Source organism: Lacerta agilis, chromosome 9, assembly GCF_009819535.1.
Source record: "Lacerta agilis isolate rLacAgi1 chromosome 9, rLacAgi1.pri, whole genome shotgun sequence".
Taxonomy (NCBI): domain Eukaryota; kingdom Metazoa; phylum Chordata; class Lepidosauria; order Squamata; family Lacertidae; genus Lacerta; species Lacerta agilis.
The window spans coordinates 21779174-21805502 of NC_046320.1; the positions used below are offsets into that span (position 1 = coordinate 21779174).

General features: G+C 39.2%; 1 protein-coding gene across 1 annotated transcript; it reads left to right on the forward strand.

The window, feature by feature from the left end:
* Positions 1 to 26329, forward strand: CHIC2 (cysteine rich hydrophobic domain 2). The gene is made up of 7 exons (XM_033159930.1): positions 1 to 12; positions 46 to 190; positions 15288 to 15342; positions 15445 to 15600; positions 20404 to 20460; positions 20630 to 20689; positions 24437 to 26329. Exons 2-7 carry the CDS (start codon positions 72 to 74, stop codon positions 24485 to 24487), a joined length of 498 nt encoding a protein of 165 aa, XP_033015821.1. The 5' UTR covers positions 1 to 12; positions 46 to 71; the 3' UTR covers positions 24488 to 26329.

A 26329-nucleotide genomic window follows, 5' to 3' on the forward strand; every position in this document is an offset into this window, starting at 1 on the left:
TCTTCTTCCTCTTCCTCTCCTCCTCCTCGCGGCTCTTCAGGAGGCTCCTCGCGGCCCGGCCTGGCCCGGCCATGGCGGACTTCGACGAGATCTACGAAGAAGAGGAGGACGAGGAGCGGGCCTTGGAGGAGCAGCTGCTCAAGCACTCGCCGGACCCGGTGGTGGTGCGAGGCTCCGGCCATGTCACTGTGTAAGGAAGGGAGGAAGGGAGGAAAGAGGGAGGGAGACATGGGAGCGAGGTGGGCGAAGAGGGATGGAGGGCGACGAGAAGAGGAAAAGAGGAGCTGCTTCTGCAGGGCCCAACTGGCCGGGCTCCTGGCTAGCACCTTCCTGTCCAGACACCTCTGACCTTCCGTGGGGGATTTCTGCAGTCCAATTTCGTTGCAACCCTTCCGCCTTCAAACCCTGCTGAAAGTACACATCCCGCTTAGGGTTGCAGCAACTCTTTGTATATATAAGCTGCTATGCCGTCTCTGCAAGCTTTTGCAGCAGCCCTGTAACATAGGCCTGTTTTCTCCGTTCTGCAAATGGGGTGGGGTCTGTTGTTTTTAGGGCCCTTAGATAAGCCGAGGTAAGATTCGAATTCGGGCCTGTCTGTCTCACATTACCTTAGCTGCTGTGCAGTGGCATGTGTCTCTCTGTATGTATATATATATTCTTTGTTTTGTTCTTTAGCTTTGTAAGGTAGGTCATCTTGAAGGAAGGATGAACTGAGAGGCTGAGAGGTAAAGGAATTGTGCTTCTCCAATCCTCTCAGTGGATCCAGATGTGAAGCAGGACTGATTTTGCTCCTCATCAGAATAGTTTTGGTGTATTGTCCAAGGTCATGATAAAGTAATATAAAGTGTTATATTATCTGAAGAAGTGTGCATGCACACGAAAGCTCATACCAAGAACAAACTTAGTTGGTCTCTAAGGTGCTACTGGAAGGATTTTTAATTTTTTTATATAAAGTGTTATAGTACTTATGAACAATATCCTTAGAATAAGGGTTTTCAGCTGTCTTGCTCTTTCCTCTACTCACCTTTCAGAGGTTTATGTTTATTATCCAGGCTCTTTTCTCTTCACATTTTTTAACAGTTAAAAATCCAAATAGCCCAGTTGCTTAGAGTGTGTTGCTGATAATGCCAAGGTTGCAGGTTCGGTCCCACAGCTGCATAGTCCTGCATTACAGGGGGTTGGATCCACAGGGTCCCTTCCAACTGCATGATTCTATGATCCAGTGTGCTCCATCTAGGATTTGCTAGGAGCTCCAGCTCTTTCTGTGCCCCTCCCCCATGTATTTAGATACATAGAGCAGATAAATGAGATTGAGTCAACCCATTTAAAATTTGGTCCATATTCTTACATTCATTTGTTTATATACTTTCAGCCCTGTTCATCAAGCTGTGTGAAGGTCAGGCAGCTTTAAGCTTTCCAACCTATTCATGCTTTTTGCTCTTCTGTCTCTCTGGACCTAGAAGTACGGCTGGAAGTTCAGGTGCTCTGTGGTGGAATAGTCTGTTACGAAGAATTATGTATGTCTAGGGAAGTTTAATGTCATTTTGTGCTTGTCACAAGCTTGGACATAGACTTCCCCATTTTGTGAAATCCCAAAATGTCTGTGCATACTCACAGAGGTAATTGTATCTCCTAGTGCTAAGGGTTGTGATCTCAGGTCCATTATTGCTCTGCTTGTATGTAGAGCATACTCCACTTTTTACTAGCATTCCATAAAAACACAATTCGTCATTAGGTCAATAGGGAAACTAAGCTAATGAGATTCATTATGACTAATAGCAGAATGTAAAGTACTAAACCAAATAATTATGACATGTCAGGAAGTAGAACACTTGGGATTTGGATAAGTGTGTGTTTTTATACATGACCAGCTGTGCTATAGATGAATGTAAGTTGTTAATGCTTCTATTAGTCATAGTCTCAACCTACACATATAATAACATGTTTCAGCTTTCTGCCAAGTAGTTATGATGTGAAAAACTCCCCTTAAGATCCAGCAGTTAACAAAAATGACAGGCATGTCTAGAACACTATGATTGCATTTATAGTACTGTACAGTATATGATCTGGGTCACTTACTTTGCTGTTTTCTAAACTAATCTCATTTCATATTATAAGAGATGCAAATTCTATAGCTATCTGTGAATGAGCCCCATTGAGCTCAGTGAAGTTTACTTCTGACTAAACAAGTTTAGGATTACACTGAGTATGCAGTCCTGTGTTCCTGACATGGAGTATTTCCAGGATGTTGAGGGATTTAGCCAGTAGTACAAAAAAGTATTGCTACTTGAAATGGATTGATTTAAATCACCTTGAGAATGATTAATTTAAATTAATTATTTAAATGAAATTTCCCATGCTGTCATTCCTGAATGTGTGTGTATACTAGTTGGTTGCTTAATGATGATCAAAATACTTTATCATGCAGCCCGCATACATTTATAGTACAGATTTTTCTTTTCAGCTATGGTTGGTGGTGGGTAGAATCGCAAAACTTAATGGTTTTCTCTTTGGCTCTCTTTATGTATTCTGGGACATTAATGTATGCATCGATATCTCTCTCAGAGAATTTCTATCCTAATGATTAAATGGAAAACTACTAAAAATCAAATTGAAAAGCAAAACGAAGACAGAACAGCGAAAAGGAAACAATCCATAAAAACTAGTAGGAATCTTTAATAAGTCAGGTAGAATACCTGCTGGAATAAAAATGTATTAAGGTCAAGAAGGACACCAGAGCCACTGAGAAGGCTCACTCATGCACCTCTGTCAAACAAGTGTATCATAGATGGAGGCATGATGTACAAAAGGGCCTCTTTCTTTGATCTCAAAAGATTGGAAGGTCCAAACAAAATTAAAAAGGTTACTTAGGTATCCTGGTCCTAAACCATTCAGGGTTTCTAATGTAATGACCAGCATTTTGAATTGATCCTGATATGAATTGGTAGGCAGTGCCTCTGGAGGAGCAAAAGGAACCAATTGCTTTAGAGCCAGAATCCTTGCTACAGTTTTTTGTTTCAACAGAAGTTTCCATATGCTCTTCAAAGGCAGTCCCATGTAAAGTGCATCAACAGTAGTCCAGTTATGCGATAACTAAGGCATGTTCTATCATGTGTCTCTAGACTGGTGCACCAGTTGCACCTGTTTCATATGTTCATAGTCACAGCGGCCATCTCAGCATCCAATATCAAGGCTAGGCCAAGGAGCTCTCCCTAACTGCAGACCTGATAGCATAACCTCCATCCAAAACAAACTGAACTGTCATTCCTTGATCTGTGTTTTGTGTTGTCTGGATTAAGCTTCAATTTGTCAATCCACATCCAGTCCTTCACTGATCTCAGACACTGGTTTAAAACCTTTATAGTTTCCCCAGGGTAAGAAGGAAAGGAGCAGGCAAATTCATCAAAATATTCATGGCATCAAACTTCTGATGTCTGGATTATCTTTCCTCATGATAGTCTTCTGGTTTTGTTGGAGACCCTGAGATCCTGAATACGCTGTAGAATTTGGGTAGTTATTGAGAAGTTTAAGATCACCAAGCTTAAGTGGATGATTGTGGTGATACACAGGATACCTGAATACTATCTCCTGCAAAAGCTTGTCAGTTCTTTGGTTCAGGTGGGATATGACCTATTTTATATTTATAATATCTGACCTTAAATGTCAGATTCTCCCCCTCATCCCAGTTTATTGCTCTTACGTAAACAATTTTTTCTTTTTAATGCCTATTAAAAGGATATTAGTTTCAGTTTGAAATATGTATCTTTTAACACATTGGTATTAAATTTAGATTTCATCATAAACCAGTTACTGTTAGAGAGACACTTGCTACAATGAAAATTAAATTAATCAATTATACATCATGTTGCTATTGATCCTATTATGTATCACTTCTGTACCATGTTTAAACGGCATTTCTGTGCGCTGCTCTGGTTTGCCAGAAGTGGCCTAGTCATGCTGGCCACATGACCCGGAAGCTGTACGTTGGCTCCTTTGGCCAATAAAGCGAGATGAGCGCCACGACCCTAGCGTCGTCCGCAACTGGACCTAATGGTCAGGGGTCCCTTTACCTTTATACCATGTTTAATTAAGTGTGATATTGTGCTCACCCTCACAACATTTAATGCTATGATTCACATTGTACAGATGAGGAATTGAGATTGCACAATGAATTAAGGCTAGAATGGCCCTTGAAGTTAGACCTGGATTTATTGCATTCCACTGGCCCTGCTAGCTATTACTGGTCTAGATACTCTAAAAGACTGTTTAGTGATTTAAAAATTATTTCTAATAAGAACATAAGAGCCAAAGGCCTATCTAGTCCAATATCCTGTTTTCTCATTGTCTGAGCAGATGCCTGTGGGAAGCCAAGCAGGATTCGAGCACAAGAGCATTCTCTCTTCTTGTGAGTTTCAGCAGCTGGTTATTCAGAAACATTGCTGCTTCCACCTGTGGAGGCAGAGCCTAGCCGTCATGGCTAATAGACAGTGATAGCTCTCTCCTCCATGAAATTGTCTAATCCTCTTTTAATAGAATTCTAGTCAGAAGTATAGTCCACTTAGGGGTCATCTGTCTAATTAAAGGTCTTTTTGATCATTAAAGGTCTATTCCATAGTTTGCAGTTGAGGTCACATGTAGGCACATTTGCTTACAGCAACCTTTGCCAACTTGGTGACCTCCAGATTTTTGGACTACAACTCTCATGAGCCCTAACCAACATGGCCATTCCAGCTGGAGCCGATGGGAATTGTAGTTCATCAGGTTAGTGAAGGCTGGCTTACAGACTAAGCTTGTGTTTGCCATTGGGATTTGCTTTAGGGAAGTTGTGTAGTATGGTATGATAATGCTAGGTTAGAGTATCTATGGCTATATCAGTTCAGTGATTAAATATATGTCTGCAAATTCACCTTCAAGGATTTGCATAGCTTGCATAGTTTAGAGAGCCAGTGTGGTGTAGTGGTTAAGAGCAGCAGACTCGTAATCTGGGGAACCGGGTTCGTGTCTCCGCTCCTCCACATGCAGCTGCTGGGTGACCTTGGGCTAGTCACACTTCTCTGGAGTCTCTCAGCCCCACTCACCTCACAGAGTGTTTGTTGTGGGGGAGGAAGGGAAAGGAGAATGTTAGCTGCTTTGAGACTCCTTCGGGTAGTGAAAAGCGGGATATCAAATCCAAACTCTTCTTCTTCTTCTTGGTTTCTGTATTTGTGTCCGCATAACTGAACAGATATAATAGCAATGTGAAGAATGCTGATCACTTGATTTAAATTGTATCTGTATATCTTTGGTTTGCATTTTATGATCCTACTGTACATTGCCTTGAAACGTCTGCATAACAGACCATATATAAAAACCTTAATGATAAGTAATAGCAACCTAAATAAATATACTCTGTCATTTTATGGTAGGGATTTTTTTTATTAAAAAAAAAGACGTTAAATGTTAATATTAACGTTTATGTAGTCTCAGGACTGTGCTTGGCCGTCTTTAGAACATAGAAATGATCTGATCCCTAGCAGAGAGTTTACAAAGTGCATTGAGTACAACAATAATAAACAATCCAATGCTGTATTGTTTGAATTTCTCTAAGGTGGCTTGTTTTGGAGGTTGCTGTTGTTATAGAATACAGCTTTTGTCTCAGGAGGGATTCTGGCCTTTGGGAATATCTTCCTGCATGATCTACACCAGCTGATAATACACTTCTGGAGCTGTACTGCTGATTCTGTTTTAGCTTCTGTATACAGTGCCCAATAATCTGCATGCCTAGGAGACCCAGTATAAAAGCGTACTGTTTAGGAAATTCCAGAGAAGTAACTATGCTAGTCTTTTCCTGATTACAGCAAACATGCACAAAAGTATTTTAGCACTGAAAACTTTGAGGGGGTAATCTGTCACTGTATTCCCTTGAGGGTAATCTGTCAGCTGCATGCTGCTAGTAGGCAGGGCTCCCCATTTCCTCTTTCTGCTTCTGTCACACCTTCTATGCTCTTGCACGACCTGGGTTTTGCACTGGGTCTTGTTGCAGGGTATGGTGGCACCATTCACAAAGCACAAACTACCACAGAGGTATCATGGCTTGTCTTTTGAAAAACAGGGTGTCTGCAGTACTTAGCTAATTGGGAACCACTGGCTTAGTGGATTGTGGGGTATGGGGCAGACGTCCAAACAGGTAGCTTGCAGAGAGCTTTTGAAATTTGGCCAGGAGGTGCAGGTTGTCCATGCCTGGCCTATAGCATTAGCAGATTGTGGCATAGAAGTTTCATAGACGAGAGCCTACTTCAGCAGATGAATGAAGTCCTCAAGTTGCCAGAGAGATTTATTTCATGAAATTTATACACTGCTTGATTGTAAAAAACAAACAAACCCTCAAAGCAGTTTACAGAAAGATATATGGATTTAGAGGACCATTTAATGGTCATTTGACCCCACTGTTCAAAGTGACCATTCAAAACAGCTGTAATAGCAATAACCCAAACCTGCTAATTTAACAGCGGTAGTGGAAGGGGAAAGCTTGATCAGTAAGCAGAACACTTTCTCTTCCAGCACAGGTGTGAAAATAGCATAGGCAAGCTAAGAAGATTGTGTTATTTCTTCTGATGTTCACTTCATCGATGATGTGAACTGTAATCCACAAAAGTTTATGCTACAAAAAATCTGTTAGCTTTCAACAATACAGTACTCTTTGTTTTTCCTAGCCATTCCAGTAGACCAATTTGATTAGATTAGAAAATGGTTAATTAAGGTATGGAATGTTGCTCAGATGACCTAATTGACAAACATAATAAGTGTTGGGTAATTATACAATTTAAAAGGAATAACTAGCATATTTTATTTTAAATCAGGCTGAATGTTTTTGTAAAACATGCATTTAATATTTATATAACATTCATTTACAGCCTGAATTTTTATGTTTATTGTATCATAACTTTGAATCTGTTTAATATTTCTATACTTAGGACAGGATAGTTTTCTTTTTTAGAGCTACCGGTATATCTTTCATAGTTATTCTAATAAAGATTTCATAACAACAACACTTTAATGTGGAGGGAAGAGCAGGACTTGGCCAGTGGGTCAGCTCCTTATCTCTTTCCCCTCTCTGTGGGTGAACTTTGAGAGGTTGATGGGACCAACTGCCTGTCATTTACCTCATGTCACAATGACATCAGGTAACCTGTTTTCCTTTGCCTCATGGTTTGAAATCTTTGGAAGCATTGATGATTAGCTGGTTGCTGATACCTGGAAGCGCCACCATAAGGTTTGCTGTAGACTGATCATTACTGACAGAAACCCCCACTTCCATCTGCACTAATAATTTCCTTCCGAAGCATCAATATTTTATAATATAGTACATTTTATGACTTAGTTTTAGATCACAGTTCTTTTCAGACATGAGTTTACTGAACACATCTGTCATATCATTTAAAACACTGATAACTCGTAGTATCATGCATTGTTTCAGGATTTATAGTTAATTCTAGTGTTAAATCAGCACTGAGACTTGGATCTTTTATCAACTTGGCTAAAATTGAGTATGTTTCAACACTGTTTTCAAACAGACTTTTGTTTGTAGGATCACTTCCACAAGACATTCAGTGAAAATTGCAACATGGATAAGTTTATAACGCGAATAAGCATCAACAGAAGTATAGTGGCCAGATCAAGGGAAGTAATAGTACCGTTTTTTCCTGCCTTTGTCAGACCCTGCCTTAGTCAGACCCCTATGTCCTTTTCTGGGCACCACAATTTAAGAAGGATATTGGCAGGCTGGAACATGTGCAAAGGAAGTCAATCAAAGTGATCACTGGTCTAGAAAACAAGCCTTATGAGCAATGGTTGAGGAAGTTGTGTAAGTTAAGCCTGGAAAAGAGTCTGAGAGGAGATAGGATGTTGTTGTTGTTGTTGTTGTTGTTCAGTCGTGTCCGACTCTTCGTGACCCCATGGACCAGAGCACGCCAGGCACGCCTATCCTTCACTGCCTCTCGCAGTTTGGCCAAACTCATGTTAGTAGCTTCGAGAACACTGTCCAACCATCTCATCCTCTGTCGTCCCCTTCTCCTTGTGCCCTCCATCTTTCCCAACATCAGGGTCTTTTCTAGGGAGTCTTCTCTTCTCATGAGGTGGCCAAAGTCCTGGAGCCTCAACTTCAGGATCTGTCCTTCTAGTGAGCACTCAGGGCTAATTCTTTAAGAATGGATATTTCAAGGGCTGTCACATTGAAGATGGTGCAAGTTTGTTTTCTCCTCCAGATTGTAAGACCCAAACCAATGACTTCAAGATACAAGGAAGTAGATTCCGACTAAACATCAGAAGGAACCTTCTGACAGAGCTGTTTGACTGTTGAATGGAAGGTGGTGGAATATCCTTGGAGGTTTTTAAGCAGAGGTTGGATCTGTCATGGATACTTTTGTTGAGATTCTTGCATTGCATGGGGTTGATGACCCTTTCGGTTCCTTCCAGCTATTGCAGTTGTATGATTCTATATCTGAGATGCTGTCTTTGGGCAGCAGGACCCCTTTGTGCCTGCCAAGGGCTTCCCACCCCTCCCAATTTTAATTGCTTGTTGGGGGGGTTGGGGTGGCATGCTTTCTTTCTTTCTTTTTTGCTGGTATTCTGTTTGAGGGTGGTGTGAGATGTTTTGCCTTTTTGTCAAGAGATTAGCTTGCATTGGTGTTGCTGCTAACAGCTGTATTGTTGCAAGCAGCCCTTATAGTTCATTTGCCTGACTTTCTTCCCAACGCTATCATGCTTGAAATTTTTCTGGAGGAGTGTCTTCTGAAGAGACTCAACTTGTTTCCAGTGATCACATGAACACTATTTATGAGGACTGGTGTTGGCTCAGGAGCCGAATACAGATGGTTTTTCAATATAGAATTCCTTTTGTTAATCTTAGAGGGTTTGCAAGACTCATTCTGCAATACAGAGAAGGGTAACCTCCATGGACTCTTCCAGGCCACACACCCCTTGTTCCATGCCTTCCTCAAGGGCTTTTGCCTGGCTGGAATGTTTCCCTGAATTGTGCTCATATTTCTTGCTTGCTCGGATGGAAGATAAAGAAAAGTGTGTGGAGTTTGGGTGTAGAAACCTCTTATTTTTGTGAAGGTGGAGCATAGCTTGCTGTACAACAGTAAAAGTCACACCTGTTGCTTCACTCACCACAGGCATATGACCTTCACCTCTGTTATGAAAAGAACTGAAAATGTCTTTCTACTAGAAGTGATTCTAGGGTGTCCCAGTGCGCGGCCCGAGGGCCGCATGTGCCATTCAGGACCTTTTTTGGCTGCCTCTGGAAATATTTGACACCCCTACCATTTATTGTGCTGTCTTCCCAAAGCTGGGTAAGTGAAATGCTGGGCTTTAGGAAGGAGGCATGAGGGCTCTGACAAGGTCTCTTGCCTCCTTCCCAAAGCATAGTTAGTGCTTTCCCAGCTTTAGGAAGGAGGTGGGAGGGCTCCAGGACCCTGGCAGCACCTTTTGCCTCCTTTCCAAAGCCCAGCGCCTTGCTTAGCCAGTTTTGGGATGGCAGTGTGAGGGCTGGACTGGGTTGTGTCAAATTTTGGACTCCCTCCCATTCCCTCTGCATGACAAGGTGGCATGTGGCTTACGGGTTCCATGTCTAAGTACTCTTGTGGCCCATTTTGTATGAAAAGTTGGACCGCCTATTCTAGAGGGTTTGTGTGGGAAGGAGGAGGAATTTGCCCTGTTTAGGGAAGTTTTTAATGACTGATGTTTTAATGTATTTTTAACCTCCTGTTGGAAGCCGCCCCGAGGGGCTGGGGAAACCCAGCCAGATGGGCGGGGTAGAAATAATAAATTATTGTTATTGTTACTGTTATTTTTCTTCTTTTTATCAAATATACTAGAGTGGACTCATTTCCTGGAACGTGTGATTTTTTTAAATTTTTTTTTACAGAACAACTATGGTAAAGTTAGTTGCACTTGGGAAATCAATGAGTGAAATCAGTGGGACGTGAATTATTCATAGCTGACTTTTCACATTGATTTCTATATGACCTAAGTGTAACTAACTTATAGAGCAATATAGGCATGTCTTCTCAGAAGTAAGTCCCATTGAGTTCAGTGGGGCTTACTCTCAGTTAAGCAGGTATAGGTTTACAGCCTTATTACAGCTCCCTTCCTGTGGAACGCCTTCCCTCCAGATGTCAAGGAGATAAAGAACCAAGTAACCTTTAGAAGACATCTTAAGGCAGCCCTGTATTGTAAAGTTTTAAATGTTTGATATTTTACTGTGTTTTACATATGCTGTAAGCTGCCCAGCGTGGCTGCGGAAACCCAGCCTGATGGGCAGGGTATAAATAATAAAATTTTATTGTTATTGTTATTATTCTGGACCCATCCCCTTATTTTTCTGCCTCAAGGCATGAATAATTCACATGAGGCAATAACTATGAATTCTTCAAAAGGTGGTAATATAGCACTTGTGTGTACTGAGTGATAATAGCTATGAAGGTTTCATCTTGACAAGTTTGTTGTTGAAATGGCAGCACATGTAGAAGTGCGGACCTCTGAGTCATGCATCCCTGATTTTCCTTCAAAGGGAACTTTGTGTTGATCCTCTAAAGCTGCTGCGGTAGAGAATAAATGTTTTTAAAATAGGGCAGCCTCAGATGCGATACTAGTGAGGTAGCATGTATTGTGTGCTGTCACTGCCCTCAATTGTAGCATTTTTTAAAAGTTGCTGGATAAATGCAACTTGTCTATGCAAGAGAGCTTTGGAATGCTGGACATAATAGAAAAGACCTTGGAGTGAATAGGAAGGGTACTTTGTGTATGTGAGTGAGCATTCTGCAAGCATAGATACTCCTTGGCTGCTGGCAAATGTGCCTCTTTCTACAAATTGAAATTTGTTAAAGTATGAGAACAGGAAACTTGCTTCTTATCTGTCTTTACTTGTTTTTATTGGGAGTGCTAGCTGTGAGGATGGATTGATTTAAATCAGATTTCCTGTCTTTTAAATTGGGCATTTGCTGAATAAATGTGCCTAATTGGTTGCTGTCATAATTAAAACATACTGATCTGCAGCTAAGTAATGCTTATATGCAGAATACCTAGGAGCATAAAGACTTAGTGAAAGAGATACAACTATCAAATTGTTTGGGTTTCTGCATGGTTATGGACACTATGCAATATCACTTATTTGAACAAATAGACAATAGAGAGTTAAGTGTGTTGTTTTTTGGCGCAAGCATACCAAACCTAGAAGCAAAAGCAGTATTTTTCCATAACATGTAAATAAATTTCCATGCTAATCATAAATTTCATAATTTGCCACAACAACAAATGTAATAAGAAATCATATATATATATATATATATATATATATATATATATATATATATATATATATATATATATATATATCTTTTTGATAAACTCACACTGAAGGGAAGTATAGATTTTAACTTGTTTGTTTTAAATTCATATTTCATATTGAGCCATATTTTTAAAACAACACTTTATTAAAATAGGGAAAAAAATCAGTGGGTTTTATTCATTCAGCTGGGCAGACTTCTTTCCTATATTTCAAGAGAGAAAAGTAAACATTCTGTTTTTAAGGCTATTGTAGTGTTCGGAATGTATTTGGCTTCAGGTTTCTCTGTGTTGTGGAAGTTTTTGATTTCCCTGTCAGCGAGAGGGCGAGGCCCAAGTGCCTATAGATAAAGTATACAAAACTTTGAACCTCACTTCTCCCAGTGTGAAATTGATTTTGGTCCCCAGTATGTCTGGACCACTAGTTATTCCAGTGACTTTAGGGCGAAAATTAGATGTGGTAGGACAACCACAGGACCAATTCCTGAAGTCTTGCACATATTTTAACACTTTGTAGAGCACTTATCCCAGTTCCTATGTTCTTATTCTCTGCATGGGAGTTATTAGTGGCTAATTATCAGGCCATCATGGTTCATTATGATTCTTTTTTTATGGTGTAATCTCTTCTCCACAGTTAATTGTGTTCTTGGGAGCAAAAGGTCAGACTTTTTTGACTACTAGAAAGAAAGAGGTCAAGATGAGAGAATAACACATGCCCTAAGAGCTTAAGATATTTCAAATGCAGCCGCTTGACCTTGCAGAGTCACTTATGGTTAAGGATGACATGATTACTTCCAGAGATTCTGCTGAAGTTCCTTGGCTTACACTTTAGATCTTCTGTTTATAAATCTGATTAATAACTAGAATATGATTGAAGTGTATAGCTTATTTGATGTAACTTTGCATCTGTCAAACATTCATACACATACAGTAGCTGCCTTTCTTTTTTTTCATTTCTTAAACAAGTGTCCTAAGAATTGGTCCGCTTTGTATACTCATTCGATACTTTTCAAAAGTGTCTAAATTCTTATGGGAGAGTTCCAATGGCTCTCTGTACACCTTTTTGAGGTGCACATATACTAAAGAACTTGTAAACTGCTTTCTAACCCAGCTGCAAATTTACACTGTTACGGCACTCTGGCTTGGAAGCGAGGGTTGCAAGATTCTCAGTATACCTGCAAGTTGAGATCCCAGTTTCTTGTCTTTCATTACACTACATATTCCACAGTGGGTCACTTCACAGTTTATGTGGTAGACATGTTTACACTCTGTGGCACCATGTCTGGCGATAGACACCATTATTTATACTTAAATATATTGCCAGTCCTTTATTATTTTTGTCAAGGTGGCTGCAATAAAATATCAAATATCGCAGTCAACAATAAAAACAATGCAAAGTACAATAACTAAAATACAATAAATAAATAAATAAAAATTCCTTCCAGTAGCACCTTAGAGACCAACAAAGATAGCAATAGAAATGGTAAGAAAATTGGCTTGGTTGCTTAATCAGAACTATAACGCTTTAGCTTGCCCCTAAAACTGAAGACAAGAGGAATGCAAGTAGAGTTTCTTGGGGGAAAGTGTTGAAAAGACTTTGAGTGTTCATGGAAAAGTTGCCACTTAATGTAGTTACTCAACAGGTAGATCAAATAGGACCTGCAACACAATGCTGCAGTGCATCCTCATCCCCTAACAAGAGTGCTCAGGGTGTCAGCCATAGTTTTGCATTACTAAGCCTTCAAGATACTATAATCTCTAAGGGGCTTGCATGGGCCAATTCTCTCACTATCTTATTTCACTCACATTCGTGTACACATGCACACACTTTTCCAGTTTTATTTTCTGACACAACATTCTGGAAGCCATAGCATACTTGTTGGTCTGTTGGTGGTTTTCGTTTTGGATTTTTATTTGTTTTTTATTTGCTGATGTATCCCTCTTATTTTGCAGTGACACTAGTTTGGCTCTTAAGCCTTTTGTCACTGAATCGCCTGAGTTTGCTATTGATATTATGCAGCAGGCCTTCCCTGCCTATGTTGGCAAGTGTGGGGGGAAGCATTCTTGCAGGTGTAGTGTCCCAGACTTTTCAAGGCTTTAAAGGTGATGGTCTGCACCTTGAATTGAGCTGGAAAATAATTGGCAGCTAGTGCAACTTGGAGTGGTCCTGGGATTCCCTGTTTGAAGCAAAGCCTGTCCATAAAAACCCAGGTGGTAGTGGGCACATATTGGGGAATTTCAGTTGTCTGTAGTTCCCTGGCAGATGCCAGCCATATGCATGCCTAACTAGTTTTCCTTAACAATGTTGCAGTGCCATTCTCACATAGTATGGCACTGAGAATGGCCATGCATGAATAACCTCAACTTTCCCACCAGTTTTGTAGAGGACAGCATATTTATTGAGGTTTCCCACGTAGATGTGTTTGGGTTGTGCACAACCATGTATGTGCACGGTGATGGGAAATAAACTGATTTAAATTGCAAAAGGGCAAAAATGGCGAGAGAGAGAGAGAGAGAGAGAGAAGGACCAAAAAGAGCAGGAAAACAACTAGCAGTTACAGGAGCCTTTGCAACTGTGATCCCATGAGTCTTTGAACCGACCTTTTAAGGCCTGTGGAGAGTTTGAGTTTGAGAAAGGAGGTTTGGAGGGAGTGATTGTGGTGGAGTTTAGTGGATTTTTGGTGGAGCTTGGTGAAGTTTAGACGGTGTTTACAGACTTGTTAGATGGTGTTCTCCATGATACACGATTTCATGTATACTAGCAGTACCCAGAAATGTAACCCCCTTGTAAGTGGGGAGACTCCTATACAGACAAATCCAACAACAGAAAGATGCAGTCAGCTGAATAATGGGATTGCAGAAGGTTGTCTCTTCTACTCGGTCCAATAAGGGGTTATTCCTGAATGTCAGAATGCATGCGGGTATCCTTTCAGTTGCACTTGCTTTTAGTAGATAAATTTTGTTTTAAATGAATGAGGGAATGTGTTAAACCCAATCAACAAACTAAGATGAGTCCAGCAGACTGTGCAGGATAAAAAGTCAATAATGCTGTGGATTGTGTAGTACAGTGGTGGCGAACCTATGGCACGCATCCCAGAGAGGGCACTCAGAGCTCTCTCTGTGGGCACGTGCGCCGTCACCCCAGCAGGGCTGTAGCTTCCAAGTAGTTTGAGAACTAAGCTCTTTGAAAACTGAGGTACCACTGTATTTATTTTTCCTAATTTGAACTGTATTTCCCCCCCCCCCCCCCGGTGGTGATTTTCTTGAGTCAAAATGAGAGTACCCCTAAACATTTTTTAAAGAAAAAAAAGCACTGAGTTATACCATAAAATTATATGTCAATGGAATGATAATTTAATGAAGAATGTAATGCAATAACTTACATGAAGGATTATTTATTACAACAGCAGTTATAAAGAAGAAACGTGAAATACACAGAAAAAATGAGATATACAGGTTAAATTGCCATGTTGGCACTTTGCGATAAATAAGTGGGCTTTGGGTTGCAGTTTGAGCACTTGGTCTCTAAAAGGTTCGCCATCACTGGTGTAGTAGATCCATAGCAATTTGGAAACGCACAAGAATGTGTTCATGGTCTCTAAGTTTTGTCCTTTCTTCTGGAATCTTTGCTCTCAGTTTTTTTAGCTATATTTATGTCATGCAAACATAGCTTTTTAAAGCATAAGCTACTTTGAGCTGGTAGTGCACTTTCTAAATAGATTATTGACATTTCAGTGAGACTTGCTTCACAACTTTATGCATCAGTAGTGTTTGGTGTAGCAGTTATAGCACTTGCCACAGTAAATACATAGTGTTAAAGGAGACAAAATATATTCCCTCCAACACTTGAGAGCTTATGGTTATGCAATGGAGTTCCCTGTCTTTATTTTTCTTACCAAAATTACCCTGTACAGCATGCCATACATGTAGAGTTAAAGAATATGTTCATTTTCTGTCTGCAGGTTTGGACTGAGCAACAAATTTGAAGCAGAATTTCCTTCGTCCTTAACAGGAAAAGTAAGTATCCGTGAAATGAATACTTTTAAAACAGAGAAAAGGATTTGTTAATGCAAATCAGACATTAGATTTATCACAATGCTTCATGGTTCTTTCTTGCAGGTCGCACCTGAGGAGTTTAAAGCCAGCATCAGCAGAGTGAATAGCTGTCTTAAGAAGAATCTTCCAGTCAATGTCCGATGGCTGCTTTGTGGCTGCCTTTGTTGCTGCTGTACTTTAGGTTGTAGTATGTGGCCAGTGATTTGCCTCAGTAAAAGAGTAAGTTTGATCATACTCATTGCCACATGGGTTATCATATAACCTCAGCTTCCAAGTTCAAGACTTCTTTCCTCTGTGCCTTATTCTGCTTTACAATTTTTTTAAAATGTTAATTTTAAATGTTAATGTTACTTTCCTGGGCTTGCTTAATACAGTGGTTTCAACTTCTCTAGTGGCTGAAGGTACATAGAAAACTAACACTGGTCACTGTGGAAAATTCAACTGTTAAATGTGAATATAAAGATTTTATCAATTTTGTATTAGTGCGTCTTCATGTAACTGTTGAACTGAGGTAATGGTACTGTAATTTCCATCAGAGGCTTTTGTTAATTTTTCTAAGTTGCTTAGACATATCGTTGCCCACTTGGATAATCCTAGGATCTACCATGACTGTAATTTAATTGAGTTGAATATTTTATAATTTCTGTAACCTGTCCTGGGATTTATGGTGAAGGGTGGGTAGGAATTCTAACAAGTTAATGAACATTGAAAAGTTGCATATATAACTAGCCACCAAACACCAGATTTCTAAATTCTGTTGACACCCTGCCACTCAACATTGACATGATGTCCACAGATTTTCCTCATGCACAAACCTGGGATGAAGGCTTTTCACAGTTCCTAGTACAGTAGTACCTTGGTTTACGAACTTAATCAGTTCCGGAAGTCCTGGAACACACTCAACAGGAAGTGAACATGTCCTTATTCCAAGGCAAACCAAAACACCTACTTCTGGGTTTGCAGCATTCTTAATCCAATTTGTTCATAAAGTAAGCTGTTCTTAAACAAAGTAAAGGTAAAGGTACCCCTGATCATTAGGTCAAGTCATGGACGACTCTGGGGTTGCGCACACATCTCACTCTATAGGGAGCTGGCGTTTGTCCGCCGACAGCTTCCGGGTCATGTGGCCAACATGACTAAACCGCTTCTGGCGAACCATAGCAGCACACGGAAACGTCATTTACCTTTCCGCTGGAGCGGTACCTATTTATCTACTTGTACTTTGATGTGCTTTCGAACTGCTAGGTGGGCAGGAGCTGGGACTGAACAACAGGAGCTCACCCCGTCGTGGGGATTCGAACCGCCAACCTTCTGATCGGCAAGCCCTAGGCTCTGTGGTTTAGACCGCAGCACCACACGCATCCCTCTGTACCACTGTATTTAAATCCTAGCAGCTAGTCTCATCTATATGCAATTACAAAATAAAGCTGGAACAATTAAAAAAATAGTTTTTGGCACACTCTAAAGTTTCATTACACATTGATCTTAAAGACTAATGTATTATGTGCTTGAGCTCTTTAGCAATTGAAGTACTTAAGTTAATGCCCACTTTGTGCTTTAGAATGGGTTGCACCAAATCTGAAAACTGTTGCTTTGCATTTACTGGCAGGGAGACATAGGATTTTCATATGATGCAGGTGACTGCTGAAGGAAAAGTGTTAGATTTAGTATAAGGAATACATTCAATCTGGAATTTTAAATGATTTAATTTAAATTGTAAATTTTTAATCTAGAGAGGGAAAATACTTCATTGTTACATTAGACTTGTTTAGCTTTTTACTCAGTAGAAAATAGGTAGAAAAGGCTGCAAATCTGTGCATGCATGCTTAGGAGTTAGTTTCACTGAACTCAGTAAGACTCCTTTAGCAAGCATGCATAGGATAAAGCTACAAGTATATCACGTACAAGTGTATCATGTCTCTCTGTAGTTCCTGTATCAAACCCTGTTTGATGCAGCTTACATAAATAACTGTGTATAGTTTCACAAAAAGAATGGTTTTTAACTAAAAATAAATTTAATGGTTAACTGTGATGTTGAAAGAAGAAACAACTGCCATGTTTAGTTTTTAAATTTTCCTAGTAAACTTTCTTCCACTTAACTTTTGCATCGTTGTTAGCAAATATTGTGCTCTCTAGTATGCCATTGATGGAGAATCTACAGGGTTGTCATCCCCGTCAGCTGGGAAAGTTACTCAAATCAAGAGTCCCTTTTGAGTTTTGAATGTCTTCACCTGCTCCTCACTGTAAATCATTGAGATGTCAAGTGCAGTGATTAATTAAGCTGCACGTGCAAGTCTCCCCCTCCCCCCTTCACCTGTCAAGTAGGGGAAATGGTAACTTGGTGTCGAGAATTGTGCAACGCTCTAATTCACTTTTTCTTCCCCGGCTGAGAGGTACTTGCTAATGTTTCATTTAAACTTTCATTCAACTTTTGTATGGCTGACGGGGTTGGGTATTGTTGAGTGATTTTATAAACGTTGCAAGCCGTTGGTACATGTGACGACGTACAAATAATAATTTACAAAATTAGTATTTATAGAGAAAAATATTACATGCTTGAGGTATACAACAGTGTTACCTACACTTAGGCTTTGGCAATAGAGTGTGTTAAAACTTACATACGAGTGGTGCACAATTTGTCTTCTACATGTGTGTTGCCTGCTTAATACTAACTGCTAATAATTTGTTTTAAGCTGACTAATACATTTCCTTCAAATTCAGTGCCCTTTCTAACTTCATAGTTAAGTCCTTCATTCCCTCAATAAGAGTAACAATAGTTGAATGTTAAATTTTGTTTCAGTAAAAGATGTCTCTTCATAGTGTTGCATTAAGTTTTTGTATTCACTTTCCTTTCTAGGGTGCAAAGTGTTTTAACTCTCCTAGTATTTGGGAAGCTGGTTTCTTTTCTGTCTTTTCTCCTTCCCCTCCGTGCAGGCAGTGAAATTTAAATTGTACAGCAGTCTTAATCTATTATTTAAAAGGTTCTAGCAAGGAAGATTACAAGGTAGCTTCACATTTTTGAATCGGTTTTGCCATTGGTTTAGCAGCGGGTGGGCAGGCAGATGCCTGCTCGGAGTAGAACCTATTGCCATTTTTCACCATTGATAGAGTAGCCTTTCAGAGTCAATGAGCTCTGTCAATGTGAGCTTGTCAAGGCTACAACTTCATAGACCTGAGAGGCGGTTTGAGAGGTCAGCCCTTTTCAGGTTTGCTGTGATGCAAATGAGCTTTAATGCTTAAACAACTATTGGAATTTTTATGTCTGCTCCTTGTTCTTTTTTCTTCACAAAGTCATTGACGAGACATTCAGTGCTTTTTAAATTGGAAGTTGCATTGTGCTAAAGACCTAGTACAGATTTACGGAGGGCTGAAAGCAGTTAGATCATGTTCTTTTCATGGTGCGATTAGAATCAAATCGATTTCCCTACAGCCTTCAGCATTCAGATGGCAATTTTAACAAAGCTTCGGGGGCTAGACAAGGGACAAAACGACTGAACTGAATGTTAATTACACTCTGCAGCCTTATTTTCTTTTGATTTGGAGCTGACTGGCAACTAAATTAACAAAAGTGTGACCATAACTGCTGCCCTATTTTCATTTAAAAGGAGAGCAGACTCTAAAAGGCTATCTTGACAAAGAAACAAGTGAGGTCTGCTGATCATTGTTAGAGGGCAGGCACTGTCTTTAATAAAATAAAATAAAAAGTATTGGCCAAAAGGAACAGAACTTTAAAAAACAATGTAATGACTTTGTCCTTGCTATTAAAATGTGTCCCAGGGTTCTTGGGAATCCCTTCTATTTTCGAAATATAATGAAAAGGTAAAAAAAATAAAATCCTAATAATTATTCATGCCTAACAAAGTTGATTCTTTCAAGTAGCCAGAGTTCAGGTTTATGCTCTTGTGATTGTTATAAATGAAAAGAAACCACTATATGTATTTTTTTGCCTTTCGTGTATATTCAGTAGGTTTGATGATGAATGCTTTTAAGTAGTTCTTAAAAAAACAAAACATGCTTGTTCACTTGCTGCACCAGTGTGCATTTTGTAGCACCTCTTGTTTAGCAGTAGTTGAAGTGCAAGATGCTTCTCAGCCCCCCCTTTCCCCCTCCCCAACTTCTCTTTGCCTTGTAAGGAAGCTGCAGCTGTATGAAGTTGAATTTGCCACAAGGCTCAGTGATCCATGCCTCTGCACCTGCAATTCTGGTCTCATCTCAACACCTGGTGTTGTGATTTATCCTCCCTATTCATAAGGACTAGTAAATCCCATTTTACTACTGAGCAGTCGATGATACAGCAGTCAAGTTACCATAAACAGCAGCAGGACGTATTTCTAAATCAGAATACCAACTGCATCTTCAGAGTAGCAGATTTATAGTGCAAGGGGATTTAAATAGTTCTCTTAAAGCTGGAGAACTTAAATTCAAGGGACTTATCAATGTGCAGATTTCCACATATTCTGGAACAATTTGTGCATAAATGAGAAACCATAAATTAACATTTTAGAGCTCCAGTGTGTGAAATTAGTCAACAGCACGGCATTTTGTATGAATGATAGTTATCATAACGTCCACGCACAGAATGTGGAAACTATCCCATGCTTGATCTGCAGCCAATTGGTTTCAAGTTACTTGAATTATGAGGTAGCTTGGTTCCATTAGCTTCAGTGGATCTAAATTGACTCACTTAACAGTGTTAGTGAATAAAGCACTTTCGAGTTTTTAAAAAAACATTTTATTAATGTACATCTTTGTAGATAAATACATTTTCCAGTCATTTAAATATTTTTAGTGGTTTTTTTTTATTTGGTCGCTGAAACCATTTTTTAAAACACACACCTCTTTATCCTAGCTATAATTAATACCAGAAAATTAGCAGTACGGCAGACCACCCTGTACTTAAGTTGCTGTCCTTTACCACATTTCTCCTCCACCCCAGCTACCTTTTCCACACAAAGGCAGCTGCAAAACAAACTTTTTTCCAAAGCTGCTCAAGAGTAAAATTCTTTCTCATTTGTCTTCCAGACACGAAGATCGATTGAGAAGTTATTAGAATGGGAAAACAATAGGTTATACCACAAGGTGAGTGCCGCAGGGAGCAGTTTCGTACTGCTGGGGCCTGAATTGCACAGTATGGAAACAGATGCTTTTGTTGAACGCGAAATATGAAAGCTGGACAAATGGACTAGTCTCTGTGCCGGCGATAAAACACAGCTCATTTTTCTTCTCCCTTTTTCTCCCTGTTGTCTAGCTGTGCTTGCATTGGAGGCTAAGCAAAAGGAAATGTGAATCGAATAACATGATGGAATATGTAAGTTAAAGGGCTGTTTTGTGCATTTCTCTATTAAATGATCATTTATTTTGCTTCTGATCTTATTCTTTCCATGATTATTAATCAGCAAAGGTGTCAGGAGCTTAATCGCCTGAGTGGCAAGGATTTTCTACGGTTCACAGATGTATGGTTTCATGCACAGGGCTGATTTATAAAGTTATGAATGACCTGAAAACAAGGCTTCACTGTGTTCTGGGGGAAAAATAATAAATTAATTGCCAAGATAAAATAGCTTGAACGTGTGTTGATGGGGTGTGAAATTTTCAGAGGCTGTATAAAAAGAATAACTGCAACTTTGGTTACGCAGCGAGTTAGATGTGGACTGTTTTATATAATGCTAATCGAGTCTCAGTGTATGGAAGGAGACCTTTCAACTAAGCTGTTGGAGCTTAGGAAACCTTTAGACTTTGTCGATTTTAACTGCCCCCATACCTTAGCAGTCTTGAAAGTAGCTTGAGCTTTTACTAGCTTCATTCAAATGTTTTAAAAGTCAGGCCTGATAATAAGAGCGTGATGTGTCGGTTTTGGCTCTCATTCTCTAGCTCTAAAGATTATACAGAAGATGAGGAGGATTTCTTGAAAGACTTTTCATGGGGTGCATTTGTTTCTGTCCCCCACACCCCACCCAGCAACCAGTCCTTGTAGTTTTTCTTATTTCATTTGACTTTGCTGCTTCTTTAAATTTTTCAGTTGTGTCTATGGAAAGTGGCATGTGATAAGATACTTAACTGCTTTAAAACAAATAAGCCCTTGCAAAATAGGCTAGTATTATAATTTTTAAAAAAAACACAAGCAGGGGTTAACAATTGAATTAAGAGTAACCCCCAGTGACATCTAGCTTTAGCTATTTCTAACACATCCATGCCTTTTAATTATATATCTTGTCGATTCTCTAACACAATACATGCATTATAGACAGTATGTTAAAAGATTGATTTAAAACAGTGCTTAAATAGTTAGAAATTGTCTTAAAATCATCTTTTCTGTTAGCACTGAAGAAAAGGGGAAGTACTAAGGCTTATATCTAACCTAAAACATAAAAGACTTCCTAAAATGCCTTTTTTCCAGAGTAGTTCTATTCAACTAACTATTTCTTTTTAACATCTATTATACTTAGCATGTTAATTTATGATCATCTATTATAGTGAACATGTTAATTTATGATCATAGACTCATGATAACTTCACAGTAATTGGAGGCAAGAAAGAAAATTTGACACAGGTTTTTGAGGTTGGCCTGTATAAAGAATTCAGTCTTGTATTTTCATTACTGAATGCTTCTGGTCTCTTAAAAATCCACTCACATTTGAGGGCCACAGTCCTGAGCACATTTATGTTGAGAATGTGCCTAATTAAAATTAGTGTTTTTAAACAAGGTGTTCAGGCATTGTTGAAAGTTGTTATTGTAATTTCCAAGCCCAATGTAGAATTGTTTTTAAAAATCAGTTTAAATTCAGATACCCCTTTAGGCAACTTTTATTATTGGTGGGAACGCAATAGAGCAGTGGTTCCCGATTATTTAAGTACTGTGGACCTCCTGTTTTTCAAAAGCTAAGCCATGGACCTCCTACTTTTGAAAATTTGGATACCTCTATGGTAGTTTTTGTTATATGAATGGTGCCACAGACCCCTTGGATGGGTTACACCCATGGTTACCAACGTGGGGCCCATGCCCCACAGCGGGGCAGTTTGATTTTTAAGAGGGGCAATTCGAAAATGAGTTATTAACAGCTAATGGCCTTTTAGGCTCCCCCCCCCCCTTGAATAGAAATTCACTTTTTGAATAATAAGAATTATATGTCATGGGGATATCAAGATTTTTGAGATGCTTAGGTGGGGCATGGCCAGAAAAAAAGGTTGGGAACCACTGGGTTACACAGACCACCAGTTGGGAACCACTGTGATAGACCAACAGCACTGTATTTAAACTTTTTACAACTACTTCTGGATCAATCTAGGAGGCCTACAGACTTGGGTCATTATAGTACAATAAGTTATTCTCAAATAGAAACACATGTGCCCTCAGAACTAGCTGAATATTAACCTTTCACAATTCCGCAAAGGGTAGTAAGTATTTGAGTAAAATGAGAGACTTGCTGCTGTACAACATGGTAAGCATATCAGTGTTGTCACAATTAGGAAGGTAAATAAATTGGGAAATGGAATAAACAGATCCTCCTGCCTTACCTGTTTGTTTTCATTGGGGAGATCATCTCTTGTCCTGCTAAAGCTTCATTTTAATTGTTGAAACAATCACATGTGTAACTAGGGGACAAATGTGGTAGTCTAAAAGAGAGACCATCTATATCTGAGGGAACATGTTTTTAGTAATCTAGCTACGTTCCTACTATTTCCCCAAGACTGTAAACCAAAATTAATTAACTGAATAGGATGTAACATCCCTGCTCCTGCTTGAAACAAAGCAATATTTGAAGTGATGGTTCTCTGTATTCATGGATATACTTGGAACAGGTTTTCCAAGTAAGAAAACCCTATGGCATTGTGGCTCCATTAGACAAGCACAGGCCAAAGTTACCCTCATTACGCAGAACTAGTTGCCTGTGTCGGTATTTTTGTATTAATAACTGTGTTTATTTTACTTGGCTAAAACCTTATGAACCAAGCAACTGATTCTTTCAGAAATTCATGAATGACTCTTGTGCGTATATTGTAAGCCATCATGCAAATATTTAAGGCAACTAGTTCTGCGTGCACAAGGAGGCTTTGAACTTGTGTTTTTTCACACATCAAACCAATCTTTGTGTGCCTCGTCTGTGAGGGGTCCGGAGGGAAGCAACACAAAAACAGGCTTTTTAGGAATGGCTCCCCACTTGTGCAGTGCTCTCTCCAGGGTGGCTCACCCAGCGCCTTCATTTAGGTGCCAGGCAAAAACGTTCTTCTCCCTGGCCCTTTGGCTTATTAAACAATCTGTCCTTTTAAACTGTGCTAGGTGGTGGGGTTATTATTTTTGTTTGTTACTATGCTGTGCATTTTTGTATCTTCATATTATAATTTGCCCTGTGGTCCTCAGATAAAGGGCGGGAGAGAAAATTAATTAATTAATTAATTAATTAATTAATGGTGATGATTATGATAATTAATAATGATAGCAGCATCACAACCTCTTGCAAGAGCAAAAACATTGTACTGTGTGAAAAGGTACCACCCTGGCTCTAGGTGGTTACGTGCTACATCTGCAACCCAGCCAGATGGGTGGGGTGTTGTTATTATTATTATTATTATTATTATTACTACTACTACTACTACTACTACTACTACTACAGTCATACCTTGGTTGTTGAACACCCTGGAACTCAGATGTTTTGGCTCCTGAACGCCGCAAACCTGGAAGTGATTGTTCTGGTTTGCAAACGTTCTTTTGGAACCCGAACGTCCGATGGGGCTTCCGTGGCTTCTGATTGGCTGCAGGATCTTCCTGCAGCCAATCAGAAGCCATGATTTGGTTTTCAAATGTTTTGGTAGTCGAACAGACTTCCAGAACAGATTCTGTTTGACTTCAAAGGTACGACTGTACTACTACTAGTAGTAGTATTACTACTACTGTACTAGTTACTGGGAATTGCAAGTTGGGAGAGTGCTGAAAAATGCCTGTGGGTACATGTGCCTCACATAACTGCATTAACATTGCTGAGATGTTTAAAAATGGACAGTGCCATTAATTACTCACTAAATGTATATATATTTTTTCTTTCTCTCTTTTACACAGGTCATTCTTATAGAATTTTTACCAAAGACACCAATTTTCCGACCAGATTAGCATTTGCTTTACTTTAGAGACTTACCCAAGTATATTGTCTTTTTTCCAATGGTGCCTTGCTTGGTGCTCTCCTGGTGATGACATAGCATTGGTTCTACATAATATTGTGGTTTCTTCATTCTTTTCTTTTGTAATGGCATGTTCAAAGTGCATTTTGTCAAATTTTGTGGAAGTCATTTCACGCAGACGTTAGTGTAATTTATTTCCTGTCCTTTTTCCGTTGTTGATGTATCCTGATTTTTCCAGAGACTTTATATATACATATATCTATGTATGTGTGTGTTTCTGTGTGTATATATATACATACATATATAGCTATAAACATAAAACCAAAAATAGCTATAAGTGAGAAGTTTTTTTAACCCCATAGAAATTGTGAAAATTGGCAATCACTTTAATCTATGCACTTGCAGCTTCTCTGAATCTCTGCATATTTTGCCAGCGACATACTTGTATATATCAGAGTTTTTCCTTCTCCTTTCTGGAACGTAAATCAGCCACCTGTAAGGCGACAAGCAGCATTTCTTGAAACCCAAACATTGGTTCACCTTTGCGCATTTCTCTATTCCATGAAGAAGTACCATCTGTTCTGAAGATGTTCTTCCCAAGAAACTTGAAATTGGATTGCTAGTATTCCACTAGAAGAATTTGTGATGGATTTGCATGTGTTCAGTGGTTAATACTGCTCAGGATCATAAAAAAATTAGTATTTCATGGGGGACTGGTACACACGAAACACTGGTCAATCCTGCTGTGAATAAGAGAACTGGGATTGAGGGGGAAGTGGAATTTGTGATCTCCAAACCTGCTCCCAATCTCTTAATCCTGGTTCAGAATAGACCAGTTTTTTGTATGTGTGCACCTACTGTGTGTGTGTGTGTGTGTGTGTGTGTGTGTGTGTGTATGAGAGAGAGAGAGAGAAATTATGTATGTATATACTGTGTGGCTAATGCCATGTAACAGCTTTACTGTTTTTATTGTTTACTAGATCTAATAGTACACAAGGATGCAAGCTTGTCAGAAAAATATCTGTTAAATACTTCAGTAGTTTGAGTTTTTAAATGTTGCAGTGTTTGGCTCCAGGTCAGAGAACGGAAGTCTCAATTCCTATTGAAATTGATGGGTTATGTTAGTTGTGACTAACTTTTGAAATCCCATTAATTTCAGCGGGATTTGAGCACAGTTAAGTTTCTATAATTATTTCAGGTGGAGTCTTTGTATGTAAAACATTTACAACATTGTACCAGAAGCTACAGATGTGTTGATGATTTTTACATCTGTTTATCAGATGTGCAAATCAAAAATTAGTGATTTGGCTGAATAGCTTACTGAATGTACTGGATAAATACTTATTGCATCCCAGCTTTTTTCTTTTTTCTATGTTTACATGGTTAGCTTTCTGTTTATTGTTTGCACAAGAAAGCATTAAAAATATGGATACGTGATAGTATGCTTTGGTCAGGGCAGTTTTTAGTTTTTTGGCTGTGCATATCTTCATATATTGTGTTTAAAGCCTACTTAATACAAATATTTCTGAAATCTTGGGGTTTTTTTGGGAGCTTAACGTACATGAACTATAACATATGTTAAAAGGGCCCATTCTTCATGTAGCAGAGCAATAATGTGAATAGCCAACAAATGCATTGTGCTTACTGTTTGTACTATGAAAAGTTTACCCCACTGCAAGGATTCCATTTTCCTTCATTTAAATACAGTTTCACTTTATTGTCATTATACAGCTATGTTTATTGTGTATTTTTCAATGCTTGCTGTTCATAGCAGATCTTCATTAGGAGAAGCATCTTTTGTAAAGGAAAGAATTTCCAGGAAAGTATCAAATCA